Source organism: Mchenga conophoros, linkage group LG20 (genome assembly GCF_057382185.1).
Source record: "Mchenga conophoros isolate Kocher_MC1m ecotype Shallow Benthic linkage group LG20, M_conophoros_male_GT1.1, whole genome shotgun sequence".
Taxonomy (NCBI): Eukaryota; Metazoa; Chordata; class Actinopteri; order Cichliformes; family Cichlidae; genus Mchenga; species Mchenga conophoros.
The window spans coordinates 8,290,457-8,310,240 of NC_140545.1; the positions used below are offsets into that span (position 1 = coordinate 8,290,457).

At 39.3% G+C, this 19,784-nt stretch overlaps 1 protein-coding gene across 1 annotated transcript in view; it reads right to left on the bottom strand.

Annotated features, from left to right (window-relative positions):
- Positions 1-489: 489 nt before the first annotated feature.
- The window catches only part of prkar2aa (protein kinase, cAMP-dependent, regulatory, type II, alpha A), a 45,700-nt gene continuing 26,405 nt past the window's right edge, over positions 490-19,784 (bottom strand). Inside the window, exons 3-11 of the mRNA XM_085260344.1 lie at positions 15,922-15,957; positions 10,162-10,298; positions 9,470-9,576; positions 4,837-4,978; positions 4,278-4,379; positions 3,974-4,048; positions 3,805-3,870; positions 3,343-3,481; positions 490-1,831 (exon numbers count right to left, since the gene is read on the bottom strand). Coding sequence (XP_085116470.1) covers positions 1,707-1,831; positions 3,343-3,481; positions 3,805-3,870; positions 3,974-4,048; positions 4,278-4,379; positions 4,837-4,978; positions 9,470-9,576; positions 10,162-10,298; positions 15,922-15,957 — 929 coding nt within the window. The 3' untranslated portion in view covers positions 490-1,706. The remainder of the gene's footprint in view (positions 1,832-3,342; positions 3,482-3,804; positions 3,871-3,973; positions 4,049-4,277; positions 4,380-4,836; positions 4,979-9,469; positions 9,577-10,161; positions 10,299-15,921; positions 15,958-19,784) is intronic.

Genomic DNA, 19,784 nt, shown 5'->3' on the forward strand with positions numbered 1-19,784 from the left:
AAAGGAAAATCTGTTCCGTTGACCTTTTCAGTGAGGTCATGAGTGGCTTCTTTGTGTTATATAGTAGGTGGAATATTTTGGCTATTATTTAAATAATGCATAATGTATGACTATTATTGTAACTTTAAAAAAATTAATTAAAAACAGTGATCTGCAGTAAGTATTGTCTAAAGTTGAGTCACAGCTGAATCATGTACAAGCACCTTTAGGAAAGATGAAAATTGACACATGGAAACAAAGGGAAATGACGTTAACAAAGCAGTGCAGTAGTGATGAGTAGTCTCTTACTACATAAGCTGAAGGCTAGAACATAATGAAGGACCACAAACTGCCTGTGAGAATCAACCAAAGCTCAGTGTTACATGCACTGCATTTGAATCACCCAAATACTTGCATTTACATGTTATTAATATGGCACTGAAAAAAATATCAAGTTGCATTAGAAATTTAACAGAGGCAAGATTTTTTAACAAAATTTTTTATTAATTTTTTTTCCATTTTTAAATCCAGGACAACTTATTCAAGGATAATCAAGGCGAAATAAGCACTAATGTTATATTAGATGTTTTTTTTCTTCCTTTTTTTTCTCTTTACATTGTGTCAGAGATGATGGTGAATTTTATCAGAACTGGTCAAAGTAAAACAAAACAAAAAGCAAAAAAAGAATATAACAATACATTATTAATTAATTCAATACAATGATGTGTGGAGTCAATGACGAATAACAATGGCCCAGAAAACATAGGGTTGTTTTCACTGCTTCTTCTGTGGTACTGCAATAATCACCAGCACTAACTCAACTCGATCAACAACAGTAGAGGAAGAAACGGAGCGCGCTCACAAAGTTCTGCACCCCAGCCCCCCCAAAGAGGAAACACTCTTTTTTTGTTAATTTAAATATTTTATCAAAGCTTCTGTTTTGAATCTTCATAAAATGTTTCTAAAATGTATCTTTTTTTAAACTCTCTTTTTTTTTTGCCTTTTTGAATTTGAAGTTTTCCTTTTCAGGGAAGTTTTTCATCTCCATTTTACCACAGTGTATCCGTTTTTGCAACTGTGGTTGCCTATATGTTGTACCCGCGTGTGTGTGTGTGTGTGTGTGTGTGTGTGTGTGTGTGTGTGTGTGTGTGTGTGTGTGTGTGTGTGTCTCCATGGGTTGATGTGTCCTTGGCTGAGGCTTGGAACAACTTGGAGTTGTTTAAGTGCTCACGTGAATGCAAAGCCTGCACATGTGAAGCTCTGTGTCTTTTTGGACGTGTGTATGGAGTGCTTGTGTACTATACGTCCTTACACTGCTTTTACCTGTTTTAGGTCACTGCAGCAAAGGCATTCATACTGAGAGGTTGAAGCTGGCTCAAGTAACAAGGTATGTGGCCTTCAGCTAGCTCTGTATGTGTATATCTAACCAAAGTCAGCTTAACAAGGGGTCTGTTGAGCTGGTTGTGCACGAGGGTGAGCAGACTTAAGTGAGCGTCTCTCAGTGCCTACAGAGATCAGTGAATGTGTGTGTGTGATGGAGTGTGTGTTCATACTCTGATTTATATACCTGGAGGTGAGCCAAGTACACTTTCATGCATTTGCACCATCTGTGTAAAGCTTATGAGTCTCTATAGCCACTGCATGATGTGGGAAAGGACATATGTCTGTGTGTCTGTCTGTCTGTATGTGTGTTTGTAGTAGAAGGCACGGAGGGTGGTATGGGAGGCTCAGTCTCTCAGGTCCATGCTGGAGCCAAACAGAGCCACCAGCTGCTCCTCATAGTGGGCGATGTTCCTCTTCATGATCTCCTTACAGGAGCCCAGGAGGCGCTCAAATGCCTGGATGTCTATTACTAAACAGAGAAACAGAGATGGATGTGAAACACATCTGAGGATTAAATTCAGTTGTCACAACACATTTAAACAGTCTACAAGGGGTACTGTTGAAATGTTTCCCCACATAAAGTTACATATATATGTAAACACAGGACTTTGTAGATTGGAGGGAATGTAATCATCTCCATCTTAACATCGCAAATACAAGGGGATGGTTGTGGACTTTAAGAGAGGTAGGAGGAGGACATAACCAATACCGATAACCACCCAGAAGCAGAAGTAGTCTTTAACCACAGATACTTTGGTGTGCAGCTCAACAGGAAGTTGGAGCCATGAGGAATAGATAAAGTTTTTCTGTTTGGGATGTGAGGCATTATGTCTGTGCTGAAGCTGTCTGCCTTTGTGATGTAAATTTCCTGAAAAGAATAAATAAAGGATTGGCTTTCCCAAACATCTACATTAGAATATCAGGGTAGACGTATTTCTGAGGCGCAAGTGCAACGAGTAGAGTTGCAATTAGAATCATCTGAAGCTGCCAAGCTGGAAACACATCTCACAAGAACCCCACTTGAACCCCGAGGTCTCCAAAGTACCAGACAAATTCACCTCCATCAGGACAAATGCGAGCATAAGCATTCATCCCGAATGAAACAACAACTTCAGTCATCAGTGAAATGTTTCTGATGCATCATTAATACATTTAGCAGACTGCTTATCTTATCTGTCACAGATGCACTGTGACAGATATACATGTTCATAACAGCACTACAGGCACCAGGGGGCCTTTGAAGTCCTGCTCATCTTTAACAACGGTGGGAGAGTGACAGGAGTACAGCAGACAGAATATGCCGCTGCAGTACAGATTAATGACACTTCCTCTTCTTAAAAGATCAAGCATTTGTTCAAGACAAGCTGGGGTACCGTCAGGGAACAGAAAATACACTGAAATACAAGATGGATAAGAGTGTATACTAACAGTGTATTTATGGTTAACACTAAAGAGGAGTAAACAGGGGAATACAGAGTGGAGCTAATACACCATTAAAACAAATAACAGAGATGACTGGAAAACTAAATAAAAACCACAGGGATGCTACAAAAACACAATCAGTTATTAAAAAAAATAAAAATAATAATAATCCTGTTCATTTTCAAAACTGAAGAGCTGCTCATACACACTCTGAAGAGCCTGAATTAGTGTACCCACTTTAAAAGCAAAATAATGACACAATGACCTTCAATCAAAGAGAAAAAAAAAAAGAAAAAAAAAAAGGCGATGAACAGCCGGCCGTGAATTAATCAAAATTCAAATGCCACTTGATATCTCAGGCCAAAATGCTTGTAACAGTTCAATTAGTAGAAAATGAATACCACAGACCTGTTGAAAGTTTGAGTGGTTTAAATACTACTCATTCACAGATTTTATATGATGCCCAACTATATACAAGGGTTACACACATCTAAGTTCCTTATCACTATCCTTGAGATAGCAGGATTGGCATTGATGTCCAAGTATATTTTGTCTTACCCAAACACTTGACATCTCCCACTGCGTAGGCTGAGGCGGCCCGGGGCTTGTTAGTGACCAAGGCCAGCTCCCCGAAGTACTGACCCCTGGTACAGCGTGTTATCTCCACCTCCGCATTGTCTGCGTGGTCTGCCTTCGTCTGCAGGAGAGGGGGGAGGAGAAAAGGGAACAGGATTAAAGGTTAGGAGCCTCAACCCCGAAGCAAGAGGCACTCAGCAGACTGAGCAGACAATCATGAATCCCATAGTTGCTAGGCAAATAGAGGACACACTTTTGTGTTGTGATGGATTTCAATGGAGAGTGTGGGTTGCTATTGTGCTGTACAGAAATTACCTGGTGAAAGAATATAATCAGGCTTTTGTCTAACTGCATACTGTTAAACCAGTAAGTATGATCCTAAGTTTTCTGCTTATAGAAATGCACATTGAAAATACATTCATTCAAAGAAGTTGAGCTTCTTACTTTACTCTTCATCATGATCTTGACCTCCCCAGACTCTACAATGTAGAAACAATCAGCTTTGTCTCCCTGAGGAGAAAGAAAAGACACTTATATATATATATGCTCTATATGAATGTAAAGACCTTCAACGCTGCAGGGTGAAACTACATCTGATAAATGCATCTCTCACCTGTGTGATGATACGTTCGGCATCTGTGAACTGCTTTGCTCCTAATACATCAACTAGCTTCATCCTCTCTGTTGCCTGGAAAGAGAGAAGACAAACATTTAAGGGAAAATGGCAATATTGTAGAAGAAATGCGTCAAAAATGTTGCAAATACCCCCAAAGTCAATCCAGCTCATCTCAGATTCATCAATCACATTCTTATACTTTCTGCTGAACTTTAGACTCTTTAATATGAGGGCGTGGGGGTGGGGGGGCCTAAACTGAGTAAGATGAGGCTTATTTCAAACCAATCCAAGTATAACTCACCTCCAGTGATTTGAGTAGGGGCACTGACTCAATGAAACACTCGTACATCCTCCTCTTCTTGGCATTGTTCTTTACAATGAGTCTACGAAATGTAGCACGGTCCTAGGAGAGGAAAAATGTCTCTAATAAACAAATACCTCATATAGAGAAAAAGTCACATTGTTCTTCCTCTGCTTGGCCAGCAGGTGGAGCTGCAGCGGCAAAAGACATTACAAAGCCACTGGCTCCATTCATAGATTACAGGAGTCCATTCTTAACATGCTTCAGCATCACAGCCTATTAAACTGTGTTCAGTCACAGAAACAGCTCCCAGCCTTCACAGTGCAATACTCTTGAGACAATTTTCAATGAAAACAGTTTAAACCTGAGCTTTACAGACCCGTACAGGCTGCTATACTATTACAACAGATGTACAACAGTTGATGTAAGTTCAAAGAGGTCATAACTGAAATGTTACTGAAAAACAAAGAACAAAATGGAGTTAGAAAATGCTTAATAATGGAGTTTCATGTAGGTGGTGGCTTTAGAAAAGGATTTAAAGTGGATTATAAGTTCTTACCAGTCCCCATAGCGCTCCGTCCTGGGTGGCTACAATGGTGGCGGCACGTGGCGTGTTGTACATGAGTGCCAGCTCTCCAAAGCTGCCCTTATTGTTATACTGACCCACGCATTTTCCTGAAACCACTATGTCATACACACCCCTGGAGAGAAGGCGAGAGAGCGATTGACAGAAGGTTAGAAATAACAAGAAGTCAGCAGCAGAGTCTCAAAGTGAGAAAAGTGGGGCACTTGGACAGAGCTGCAGTTTCAAAGAAAGTGATTCAAGATCTGCATAAACATTTTATGGCTTCTTCCTCTGACTGTGTTCAACCTCTCCACAAGCTTTGAAAAAATGTACCATTTTAGTTGCTATAAGAGGTTTTTTGATGACAGTCATCACTGATCACCCAAAATGAGTAATGTTTATTAACTACAAAATGGTGTACATGGTTATCTATTTACAGAGCATCTCTATCCTGTGGATAGGACCGTGATAGTGTGGTACACTTGGTGACTTGTGTTTATTCTTAAAAAGAAAAACAAAACAAAACAACAGAATGCATTGATTTGCAAATCATTTCAATGCTATATTTCAGTAATGTAAGCACATAAAGATGCTGCAATGTTCTGTGAAGCTATCTAAAATGGATTGATGGGCGCGCACAGGTATAACCAGGGAAAACGTATCACTGCAAAAAATACCTGAACTCACTTAATTTGAAGAGCATCTCAGAGAGGAAGTAAAGATGGAGAAGTGTCTATTTCCCTGAGAAATACTGTGTAAGAAGAAGCTCAATAATTTGTAATACATCTCTCAGTGTAATATAACAAGGAAAATCTTTGTTTCCAAGGGACAAGGCTGAAAACTAATAGGGAACAGGCAGAATCATAAGGCCCCGAGGAGGCACTACATTTAAAACATAAAAGATTTTATAATGGAAAAATCAGTGGGTTCATACAAGCTCAGGAACACGTGTGAAAAACACTGTCAGCAATGAATAAAAGTGTAATTGACACATCCTCTGGGCACAAGCTCATTTAGGTACAGAGGTGCCATCAGGACTGCACCATTCAAAATAAGCATAGGCAATTTCTATGGGCTTTAGGCATTAGCTCACATATGTTTGTGGACCACCGACTCTGAACAAGCAATGCAAATTTTGAAGTAGTACATGCTGCTGTATCTATATCAGCCTGACTATAGCAAACTACTTTCTTACAACATTATAGCTCCACAGTAAGAGTGTTGGGGTGATAAACTGATCTGACTGCAGTCCAGAGCTGTCGCTTATTAAAAGCATCTGGTACAATATGAAATGCAAAAAACCACGGAGGATTGCCGAACCGCTCAAAAATATTTAGTGAGAATGACAACACATTTCACTATTATAACTCCAACAGTACCATTAACCATGTTTGAAAGAAAATGTGATTAACAAAAGTCTTAACTTTTCTAAAATGTGGTACTGGCATCAAATTTAAAATGATCATATATTTTTCAAACTCAAGAAAATTCCTCACTTTTACCATTTTCTGTTTTGTCGTTGTTCTTCTACCAATTAAATGTACTTCAAATGTTTTGCAAATCATTCCAGTCAAATTCTTTCATTTTACAAAGCATCCTGTTTTGCAATCCACTATGTAAAAGATTTAATAGCAGGAAAACATGACAGGAAAACAGTTGGATTTGTTATATTATCCCACTGTCTAATAAAAAAAGGTTATAGTGCCTACTTGACTCATTGAGACTAATGCTTCAGTTGAGAAGCCCACTCTCCCTCTCTGTCTGCACGAGGATTAAACCTGGAGTAGGTAATTTGCAGCGTTGTTGCTTGGCAGGATTAACCCCTAATTTTGTAGGCTAGCCAGTCTTCCCATTGGCTGCGTAGAAGGGATAAAACCCTATCGGTGGCGACTGAGTATTAGCTTACGTCGACTGGATTATCATGACAGAGGGAACAATGATAACCTGTTTCGCCAGCTGCCTGAAGTTAAGATGTAGCTACAGATGAGTGAGAAAGTTAAGCAGTGAAGGATCTGGTGGATCTGTTCATTGCAAATCAATGCAAACTTGTTCGATGTGGTCACCTTCATCCTATGGTGAGACCATTCTGCCATTCATAGGGCAAGAGAAGTTAATGAATGGCTTTATGATGTGATTCAAATCCATTGATAAATTAAAATTTAAAATGAATTAAATTTAAATGATAGTAGATATGATATGAGATCCGAAAGCTGTATTTGCATTACATGTGTTAAATCCTTCTGGTAGAGTTTCATAGATTTGTAGAATCCATGCCAAAGCGGATTAAAGCTGTTGCAAGTTACTTCGACAGTTTTATAGCCTCTCTTTTCTTCCCCCCTCTAGACCCATCTGTATGTGTTGTTCACACATTATTCAACAACCAAACAGGTGTGAAACCTGGTGGCCACTGATAAATTTCATGCTTGGATAAATATGTCTGGGTCAATATAAACAAAGAGCCATGATTCTTTCACCACCTCTGTTTCTTCATTCAACCACTAGGAATAACATCACACTAGCGTAGTTCAGTGCTTTTGAACTCAAAGTGTTTCTAGTGTTAAATGTACTTTCTTGATAAACTGCAGCAAATGAGAAAACGACGAGTATATTTGTGGAACTGCTGCTCAAGGACAAACGGATGTTTCTTCCTGCACTTAGGGGATGTGTACATAATTTTTCTAAGCCCACCCTTGGGCACAGCCTTCAGTGATGTTTAAACTAGATACACGGTGCAAATGCTCAATATCAGTAAACAGAATTAAAAAATTATTTTGGGCACTGAGCTTCACAGTGATTTGAAAATATATAAGACATTACAGCTTTCATGAGAAAAACCCAGGCAGGAGAGAAAGATTACGCAACTTAATGATTTCAAAACTGAAACTTTTAATTTAATGATTACAGTAATAACACTTTAAGTAATCACAGCTGAAAGCAACAATGATCCTTTTTCACATCTTTCACGTCACTCCTCCCATTATATATTTACTCCTCATCCTTGAGGAGCTCTGAAGGATTTCTAGCCACTTCCTGTCTTAGAGGCTTTAGAACTGACTGTCTATGATTTTGTTAAGTGGACATTTACCATATAGTGGCACACACGTCAGCTACACAAACCCATTTAGTTATGCCATTCAGAATCAGCTGACAGCAGAAACAGACCAATCTGTTTAAGCTGATTAATAATATGACACCATAAGGAAAGCAGGAGATGTCTATAATACAAATATGCCTCAGTGACATACGAAAAAGATTAAATGGGAAACAAGCAATGTTGCTTTATCCTATTATCCTCACTGCTTTTCTTTTCTGTTTATCCCTTCGTCTCTCTGTGTGTCCATGTTCACACCCCACCCTGCTCGTGACATTAGCTGCCACCTACACTTTGCACAGGCTAGGAAAAAAAACCACAGGATAGTATATGATCAGGCAGGCATGCTGCTCATAAAGGTCACTGCATGTCTCATGTACAGGGAGCACGCTGTGTTTAAAAGTGTGTGTGCAGATGAAACGATAGCACACGAGTGGAACTACACTGCTGTACTGCACTGATATGAGCCATGCCAAGAATGAACTGAGGCCAGGGTGGGACAAACGTTGGCAGGCCACCAGAAACACAGTGGGAAGTCTGTTCTCTCTTCAGTGGTAGAGGTTAAAAACTGACATCTTGAGGTCAGGCTTTTTTCAGTGCAAGTAATCCCTAAGTCATTCTTAAGTAATCACTTTGGTTAGAGTAATGTAAGCGACAAAGATGCTATATCCTACAAGAGCACTGTACTCTTCGAGATCACCATGGAAACCTTTCAAGTTGCATCTAACATATTTTAAAGTACAAAACTCTTGAAATGAACTTAAAATGTTTGTATTTCACCAAGGCCTGAGAAAGTTAATGCAGCAATCAGCACAACTTCCTGCAGACGAATGAGTAATTATAATTTTCCAAATCACAATGTGTTCATTTTTCCATATTACATATAACGCAGAGGGTATATTTAATGCAAGTCAACTTTAACCTGGCATGTAAAGACCTGTGAACGCACCATGTGTTTACATTAACAATACAGCAGGTGAAATACACAGCTCCACTAATACCATAAACACAGATACACACGCCTGTCAAACCTGAACAATGCACAAACCCAAGCCCAACTGTTATGACCAGCAGTCACAACTTATTTACTGATTTCTAAAAGAACAGCCGTGCTTTTTTAAACTACCTTCTACTCATTTCTTAATTACCATAATATACTTTCTAAGTGATATCACTATGTCAGATCTAGTTTGCAGTTGTTTAGGATGTAATGGAAGGATTTATTGTTTTATACTTTATGAGGCTCATAATTGTCTGACTCTTTTCCATACAGACTGATGCTACATTATGATGCAGGAATATGGCACTGCATTGGTTTAAATAATACAAATGTATATTGTCTGGTCTTTCAGTATAATATAATAACTCAAATATACAAAACAGGAACTCTGGTCATCACCGTCTTTTGCAACAGTTATGCTGTAAAACACCATCACTGGCCTTTTTGCCATCCAGCCTAGCCTAAATAAACAGGCTGTATTTGAATAAACAAACAGTCCCAGTTTTAATGATCTGACACGGGCATCTGCTTCTTACCTCTCTATGACATAGAAGTTGTCTCCATCATGTCCCTGGTCTATGACGTGCTCCTGAGGCTTAACAATCAACTCAAACATAGCGTCCAGCACCTGTGAGAACTGCTCCTTCATACGGGAACAGAAAAAGGATGTCAGCCACAAATGAGGAAGATGAGTAACAGGGAAAATATATTGTGTGCGCGCATGCGCTCGTGCATCAATAATTTCAGTTAGCTTCTGTGTGTGTGTTGCTCCTGAAGGGAGACAAGAAGAAATTTAATTATCCCATCAGGGAAATGGTATTAGAAAATACACAAGGGAAAGGAAGAGGACCATTTTCGAGTCCACAATACAATATTTTTTTTCACAATGTCAGATTTACCCCAACAGCAATTGACTTTAAGAAACATAATTTACCTGTGCTGTTTATGTGACCCAAACGAGTCAGTAATTCATTGCACACACAAACACCACAAGTAGTAATATAGCATTATTTGCATGTAACTCTACTGCACTGTACCCAAGTTAATAATAAATATTGTTTCATGGCCTCACTGACAGGTTTAATGAGGAAGGCATCCCTTCAGGAATCATTCTTTGTTCAACCTTTCTTCCCCCCCCCGCCTTTTTTTTTTTTTTAATAGTTTTATCCATTGCTAACCATCTGTGTACACATCTCTTCCTGTTTTGTTGTTTGTGTGACTGATTTACTTGATCTAGTGTTTTGAAGAGTAGGATGTCTCGGCAGGCCTCTTGCAGTCTGCAGCGCTGTTCGTCTGTTTTTGGGTGAACCACTCTGGGTTCAGTGTCCTCGTCATCCTCGTCTGGGTTTAATGGTTCCGCACACACTACAGACAAAGAAATCCAGGTAAAAAATACAGTTTTCTACTACTCTTTCTGAGTAAGCATTAAGCCACTTCAACTAAAAAATTAATTACAGTATGGTGCAAAAGTTTGGACCCCATCCCCATTCATTTATATTTTGTTAGGAAAATGGGAAATACATGCAGTGATTTACTGAAACAAGCAAACATACATGGAAATATTCTTCAATACAGCCTGAACTCTCTTATGCAATCTTTCTTGTATTTTTTTTTTTTTTTTAGTAGTCTTCAAGGATAGTTCTCCAGGCTTCTTGAAGGACATTCAAAGCTCTTCTTTAGATGTTGGCTAACTTTTGTTCTGTTTTCTGTCAAGATAATCCGACACTGCTTCAATAATGTTCAGGTCCCAAAGCCACTGTGACTGATGGCATTGCACTATGGGATTTTGTATCCAGGGATGCTTTTATTCCCTTGGAAGTCTGTTTGGGATCATTGTCATGCTGAAAGATTAATCTGTTACTAGACACTTTCCAAATAGTATTGTATGCTGCATCAAAATCTGATGGCATTTTTCGTGACTCTTCATAACTTCTTGTCCATTTTGACAAGACCCAACACCTCTGGCTGAAATGCAGCCCAAAACCACTATTAAGCCTTCACCGTGGTTTAAAGATGGCTGCAAACTCTCACTGCTGCACCTTTTACCTGTATGGGGAACGCTCTCTCAGCCATAGTGAGACACCTCTCTCATGTTATCAGAGAACAGGGGTTACGGAATAGAGTAACCTCAAGTTATAAACATACCAAAAACTTGCCTTAAAAATGACAAACCTTGTCAAAAATACACTACTCTGTCCCTTACATTGTAAACTGGTACCGGTAAGCTAATTTACTAAATTAACTTCAAAATGAACCACTCTTAACAGCCCAGAGTCCACTCAACAAAAAGTGTGTATGTAAGATAATTATGTTTGTAAGATAATTCAATTTTATCACATTCTTCTGGACAAGGAAAAACAAACAAATGTTTCTACACACAAGCGTAGGGAAAGAGAGGACCGCAGGACACTGGATTGAGGAAATGACACATGTGCAGCGACATGTTTTGCTACAGTGCATGACAAACACTGACAAGGTAATTTTAGATAGTCACTATTTATCTGTTTCCTCCCTCTCTGTAGAGAGAGACACCACTTCTCACAAAACACATTGATGCCTCCGTGTGTGTGTGTGTGTGCGCACAAGAGTAGAGTCTTCTCTTCCAGCAGTCATAACAATGATGTTTGAAGCAGTGTGATCTCTAGAGAGTCAATGTGCTAACTCATTTGTTTCAGTTTGAAGAAATAAAAATGCAAAAGTGTGAGTTTCAGTGCTCTTTAATTCAGAATATGGTAGTTAATTAGGAGTGAGAACACAATCTTAAACAATGAGGCATCACACCCAAGACCCACAAAGGTAATGGACATATTGATCATCCAAATAGGTTATTCCTTACTTTTTCTGCCCCAAAATACAAGTGTTTGGACCAAACGCTGTATTATTAAAAAAGAAAATAATGATGATAAGTGCATTTTTTGATTTAAAGCACAGTTTAAAAGCTCCAAGGCTGAATTTTTTGTTTAACAATTTAAACTACGTCATCAGAAATTCCTTTACTTAGCACGTCCTTGGAAAGCGGCCCTCTCCCCCCCAACTATTTGTTCTTGCATTAGAGCGGACAGAAACTCTGAGCAGATCCTCATATTAACTGCTACAATACAAAACAGGACTCTCATAATATCACTGTACAGAGAGGATATTTTGATTTATAGTGCCAAGCCACAACAAACGATGCCCCATCTTTGTTTAATTAACTTATTTGGAAGTGTTGTCGAACACTGCACTAGACGGTCTGAAAGTGAAATCACGCCTGTTACTAAATGAACCACAGACCAGTGGTTTAATATCACAAAATAATCTAATTAAGGAATCCTAATTACAAGACAATGCCAAGAAGGTTTTAGGCAAACATCTTTGTATCTCCTTGTGAAATTAGTCACATATTAAGTTTTGGATGCTACACCTACCTCACCATTTAGAAAAGCAAAGAGTAAATGCTTTTGTGTAACTGTTGGATGACATCATTACACCTTTTCTGGACAGTATTCTACTCCCTTTTCTTCTCTTATTCATTTAAAGGCAGACCACCCCTTTATTTTTAATGAAACACACAGATAACTCATTTCTTTGGATTTTGGCTGCCTTTTAGATATATTGCAAAATCTGATCGTAGTTTTCTGGGTTCATAATTTCATCAATTTTGACAAGATCCTCAACACCACTGACTGACGTGCAGCTTGAAAAGCATGACAGGGCCTCCACCATGTTTTACAGATGGCTGTAGACATTGTTGAACCTCTTTTTCCTTCTCCATCAATACCAACAGAAATTTTAAACAAAAATTTCAAATTTGGATTCATTACGCCATAAGACCTGTCCCCACTGACTTTCAATCCAGTTCTTGTGAAATTTGGGGATTCGTGGGATATTTGTTCATCTGGTGTAAGTTGTTGTTTGTTTGTGTGTGTGTTTTTTAAGGCCTATAACCTCTTCCTTTATCCTCCACTTCTACAGTTTTCCAAATAGCTCTTCTTTGGGATTTTTTAAAAGATTAAACTTTTTAACTGGAGCAAATTTGTTTTTGCAACAGGCTGTTAGTAACAAATTGCCTCAGGATTACAATTGAAAAATGATTGTCTGCTATGTGTAGATACTAGGGGTGCAACGATATTCGTATCGATATTGAACCGTTCGATACAGTGCTTTCGGTTCGGTACGCATATGTATCGAACAATACAACATTTGTAATTTATTTTATCAACTTTCCTTCTGACGATGCTGTCTGTGTTGAGCGCTCAGTGAATCTGCGTTCGACTACTCCGCCTAGGCTGCACTGTCGAGCACAGATCCACTGAGCGCTCAACACAGACAGCATCGTCAGAAGGAAGAGAGCAGGGCAAGCTAGCAAGACAGAAGTTAAGCTCTCCTTGCAACATGGACCTCCCCCACCCTCATTCAGATCTGGCGTTTGGGATTATTTTGGTTTTCATGTGACGTATGACCCTGAAGGTAGGCGAGTCATGGACTAAAGTAAAACAGTATGTTGGATGTGCCATGCAATGCTCAATTACATGGGTGGGAACTAGTGTGTTAGCGCAGTTAGCTCGTTAACGTGTTGGCCGTCTAGCCCCATGCACGGAGTGATCGGCGGTAGCTCGTTAACGGAGATTTGCCGTGTTGTGGCGTTAAGGTCATTTCAACGAGATTAACCTGAAAGCACTAGTGGGAACACAACGAATATGACTGCACATTTACGCCGACATCATCCTAGTGCAAAGACAAGTGGAAGCAGACAAAAACAAGCAAGCATGCTACTAACTTTAGCCGAGTCATTTAGACAGCTGTTAGCACATGATTCTCCTTATGCTGCTGAGAATATAGCCCAGAAGAAGCGGATAGTATAGCTTTTATTTTGGAAAGAGACATTTCTCTGTAATAAACTCTCTTTTCCAAAGATGAGTGATTCCTCAATCAGATACAGGGCTTGCAATATCGCTAGCCCGACGTCCTGGAGCTAGCGATTTTTTCAGTCGGGCTACCAAAATCTATCTCTTCCCTGCCCGTCGGGCTATTGTAGGAAGGAAAAATATATGTCAATGCTTTTGCATTCTTTCAGAAATGTAGCTGGGTAAATATGTCATTGGCATCGGTGAGCCACTGTCAATATGTGACATATTGAAATCGCGTTTGAATTTGCGCTTGTTTTTTTGCTTTCACTTTGCAATCGTGCGAACTGTGTATAGAGAGCGACAGCACTGATCTGTGAGTGATGATAATTTGTGCACCAATTCCTCTGACATCGTCTTATTAATCGTTAGCTTACTATGCAAACATGACAAGTGAAATCTCCTGCAGCTTAAACATGTGAGAGGTTGATCGCGCAGAGAATCGCTGAGCTTATGTGAGTGCGCGTGTAAAAGCAGCAGGATATATATTTTAGTTCTGCTGAGCCAAATAAGACAGGTCAGGGTGAAGAAGTGACAGCCAAAGAAAAGCTTACCGCAAAACGGAGAAGTTATGACAAATCAGACTATAAGGCAAAAAGAAAGTGCAGCTTTATGGTTTCATGGACAAAAGAATTTCTGTGGCTGCGATATGATGAGCTAAATAACCAGGGCTGCACATAAGTGGTCCGCAGGTGCGCATTCGCTGTCAAAATAAAAAACACGCACAAGGGTTAGGGTTAAATTTAAAAACTGTACTTTTGATTAAAATATATATTTATAATTTTAATAAATGACAAATTAGAAAGGCATGAACATTTTATTTTGTATCGAAAAAATATCGAACCGTGACACCAAAGTATCGAACCAAACCGAACCGTGAATTTTGTGTATCGTTGCACCCCTAGTAGATACAGAACTGATTAATTCCTGAGGGATTTCTAGGCAGGAAAAGAGAGAGAGAGAGAAAAAAGAAAAGCATCCTGTGTAAAAGGCCAGGTACATACGTTGGACTAAAAATGCGTGAAAAAGCAGCCAAAATCCAAAGAAAACCTTTGAAAGACCTTTAGAAAGAGAACTACTGCTCAAGACTACTTTAAAAATAAAAAAGTGTGGCTCCTCGTAAAATATAAAGAAACAAGGGGAGCTCAAGACTTTTGCAAAGGACTGTATATCACAACCAAAATGCCAAAAAAATAAAAAATGAAGCCATCATTGAATATACATACAAATGCCTGAAAAAGAAAACTACAAACATGGGCCTTCGTTTCTGAAGAATCTTTGCAGTGACATCTCTGGGAAACATGACAAGCAGCACAGTGACGCTCCATCTTTGTTGTTATATTAAAGCAATTCTTCCTCATGGATCAGAAGGGATCATCGTGTCTTACAACATTACCACAACAAAGGTTGTGGCACCACACAGTATCTTTGTCAACAAAGAATATTTGAACAGTTTTGTTTACCAAATCATAGCAACAAGGACCTCTGGGCAGCAAAATGTCATTGTTCTAAATTAGCTTTTAAAAAAAGAAAAGAAAAAACAAAGAAAATAAAGTTGCTAAAATGTGCACTTTCTGTTAAAATGTGCAATTTCTCCAAGGAAACCATAAGACTGGGGTAAAGACAGGAGGTCAGTAATGATAAAAAGGCAGTGCAGATAAACATCAGGGGACACACCCAGAGCCTAATCAAAGTGCAGCGCTCTGTGACGGCTGACGACATTCAGCCACTCGTGTAAACACTACAGAAGTATGACGGAGCGTGAGAAAACAAGAGCACAGCGCACACCAAACCACAGACGCTAAAGCACAGAAACAGAGACGAGGCAGACACACAAGACCCAAAACACACCACAGTGAAGCTTCTTAACACTGTTGTACATTTGTGACGTGCACAAATACAGTGATTACCCCCCCCCAAAAAATGCCTAAACACAGTTCTACTGCAAAAGCAGATACTAATCAGCCCCACAGGCACGCACACACACAAATAAACTGTTGGTAAGCTGTTTTGGCAGTGATGTATGTAATGTCGCCAATGGTGTGGTTTACACTTGGGGGACATGACGTCAAACACACACAAACACACGCCGGTGAACTTACCCGACACTCTCCTGTTGAATCTGCTTGGTGGTGGAGCTGTGAACAGACAGAAAGAAAGAATTCTGTTTTAATGTGGTGACATTTAATACAATTTCATGATTATATGGAAGAAGAAAAAAATCCATATAACTATTGTGTGCTCTGAATAGACGGTGTTCATAATTGAAGGAGATTGGACAAAAGGTAGACAGACAGAAATAATGAGACTAAAAGTGGGACACATTCAGAGATGCAGGTGGGCAAGAAGATTTAGAGAGAAACCAAGTCCAACCAGGAGAGATTTAGAGATAAGAGAACGCCACAAAGAGCATTTTCAGATTAGCACAGTTATCAGTCTCTTTATACACATTAATGAGCAGTGACTAAAGACACACACACACACACACACACACACTTTCCCTGAGCTGAAGAGATGCATTTTTTTCATGACTACAAAGTGGAAAAATAAAACAAAAGTTGATCACAAAAAACAAAAACAAAATAGAGATATGAATATGCAACAAATAACTTAATAAGGAAGTCTCAGATGCATGTTTACAAGTAAAGCATATCCAACTATTCGTACGTCTAATGAAGGTTATGCTGGAATAAAATCTAGCTGACAGATCACATTACATGTAATAATCATTTGGTTGCCTAAATAAGCAACACAATTCCCCCCCCCCCCCCCCAAGTGTTGACAGGTTTCTGCGTTCAGAGGTTTGCGGTTTGTTTATATTTTGTTTCAACAAGACGACTTGTATGCACGCCAGTGTAGCCAGCTTCAAGCTGCTGCATAGCACTGTTTGGATGCACAGATGCTGCTGGGGCGCTGTTGACATTTTTTGAGCCGCCAGGGTAGCACATGTCTCTGCTTTCAAATTCAGCTTTCAAGGACTCAAAACAGCATGCACCTCCACTACCAGTATGTAACGGTAATCGCTGCAGATCAATGCAATGTGATGAAGAAAAAACAAAATATGAGGCGGCATGTTGTGTTTTTCTGAGTTCTGCTCATCCTAGATTCGGCAATAAAAAAAAAATCAATGTATTCCTGAAACCCAAGCTAACACATTGTACTCTGTACAAACTAAACAAACACTGAGCCAAATGTTGGTCAATGTATTTACATTAATAACTGCATATTCACAGAGATGCTTATCAACTTGCGTCATGTTCATACAAGTGGATGGAGTGCACTATGAACTCAGATTACAATACAGTTTCAGATGTGGTGACATGTGTAAAATAAAGTGGAACAACCCTTCTTTTATTACACTGCCCTATAATTTATAAATAAGAGCAATCATGAAAAAGTCCCCTTATGGTGTCAATCATGATACAAGGAGCAATAAAACAAGAAATGGACTTTGCCTTCAGTCTTGATTAAAACACCTAGTAAAGGCCTTTCTCCTTAGGGACACCAATAAACTTGCATGTATTAATATTGAACTTTATATCATGCTACAAACGAGCTATCCACAGTGCATACCAGACATGAAAAGTAGGGCTGTAGTCTTAGAGTTAACTGGGTGAGACTACAGCCTGAAACTGGTCTAGTTCTGCGAGTGTAAGCTGACCATTTGGGCATGGAGCAGCTACACTCACTGCTGGTGCTGCCCCTTTTTGTTGTTTTGGGTTTTTTTTCCCCCAGACTTTTCCCAGCTGAGCCACAGGAATACTTGCCAGGAAGCCATCCTTTTGCTCACAATCTTTTCTCCTGGCTTTATGGCCTCTCAAGATCAAGGACCGGTGAGGCCCTGTGGCAAAGAAATTATTAACAGGTCAATGAGCTCTTCAAAGGAAATAAAACAGCTTTAACATTTCTAGCCGTTATTATTCAGAGTTTGGACAATAACACATTAATTTCCTGTGTTACTTTGATAGTTGATTATACAGGAGCTGGCTTTAGCCAATGTTAGTAATAACATTAAACCCAAACACAGGAAAAACATCCTACCTAAATCAGGGAATGTTTCCTGGAAATGTTTCAACAACAACTATAATCAAGTTTAATATGTGGTCATGATTTCAAGTCCTGCGCACTTGACAAAAGAAAATTTTCAGAGCTATGGCAGCCCGGAAGAACACAGCTGGGTATAAATAGATAGCAGTGTAGATGAGAGCATATGTACAGTGAAACAATGTCTCAGCAGTGTGTGTGTGTGTGTGTGTGTGTGTGTGTGTGTGTGTGTGTTATGGCTGGGAAGTATATCTACTTTAGTGCATTGATAGGTTTTCAAATGAGATACAAAATGAGACAATATCACTTCTACCTGGACAAACTAAAGTTGGTTACATAATGTGTTTCTTCGGTAAAGCCAGTGCAACAGCTGTGCCCTCGAGTTTGTATGTGATTGTGAGTATTTAAGTCTGTGTGCAACATGGCCTTCATTTACGCACGCAGAGGGTAAGTTTGAGGTTCTAAACACCTGCTTTCTAGCAGTGGGCTGTTACAAGCCAGCGTGGGTATGGTTCACGGCTGAAATACAGATACACACACACACACACACAGCATGTGTCTATTGCTAACTTATTACCATCCTGTCAGAGCAAATTAGATCTGGACTGTGAAGACAGGAGCTTGGGGAAAACTCACATACACACACCACTTTACTGCAGTCATCTGGGGATATGGAGAGGGTTTAACAATGCCTGCTCTCTCTGGAGATCAGGCTTACTTTGGCTCAACAGATAAAGCCATAGAGGGGTCCTAGTTAATAGTACACTGACATCTGTGTCACATCCAAGAGTAAATGATACACAAGTGTGCGTGTGTGTGTGTGTTAGCTCTCACATATATACCAGATAGTCAGGTTCTTGTGATCTCCTTTACTTGAAATCTGGATCTGCCTGCTTGCATGTTCAGTTTTAATGCCATGCATGAGTAAAACAGTGTCGGAGCCTCCCATAAAAGTTACAAGCCCAACAGAAGCAGTCCTTGGCAGATTGTGATTTAACCATTCAAATAAAAGCAAAAATCTAGCTCTTGAAGAGGCTCTACACAAAGTAGAGGCAGATAACCTTGTGTTTTCTCATAAAACTGGGTGGGTAATGTTAATGAACATTAGCCAAAACAGGAAGTAGATTAATCTTCATTTTGCCAACACTAATACATGAAGTGGGGGGGGGGGTTGTAAAATAGCACTTTGACAAAACAATGTTTGTCTAAGAAACAAAACAAAAACACCCCACAAATGGCTCATAAATGCAGATTAAAAAAAAAAATCCAAAAGTAGTCTTTTTTATCTACAAAAGGGTCACTGTTTTGTTTATCACATGAGCAGTCAGTGGTGACACACAATTACACTGATATCCTATTTCACTTATTTAACAGGGAGCCTAATATATTTCATGTGAAATTAGAAAAAAATCTCAGTCCGGGCACCTAACTTATGTCTTACAGTAGTGATGTCAATATGGCTTCATAAATGCACACTGTTTTCTGTATTGGTAATTACTGTGATGAGCTTTAAAAACATCTTCTTATTGATTTTTACAAGCTACAATGGGAAAGTCTAACAACACTCTGACTTCAGATGCGTCGTCATGCAACCAAAGTCAACAAGTCTTAGCTTCACAGAGAGCAGTAGTATACTTTTGCCCTTTTTTCACATGTTTAGTTGTTCCTCCACCTCTTTCACTGGAAATCATGTCCATAAGAAATGTGGTCAGCACACATCACTCGAGGTGAAGCCTGCAGAAAAGCAAGGCTGGAAAACAACCCACCCATTAGTTCAGGGTTAAAATTAAATGGTCTATCACTGACTGTAAGTGTTCTTGAATAAACTAGAATACTGTTTTCTATAACTAACAAGATGAATATGTGCTGTAGTTAACTTGGACATCAATGCTAAAATACATAACAATGTACTATGCCTTTA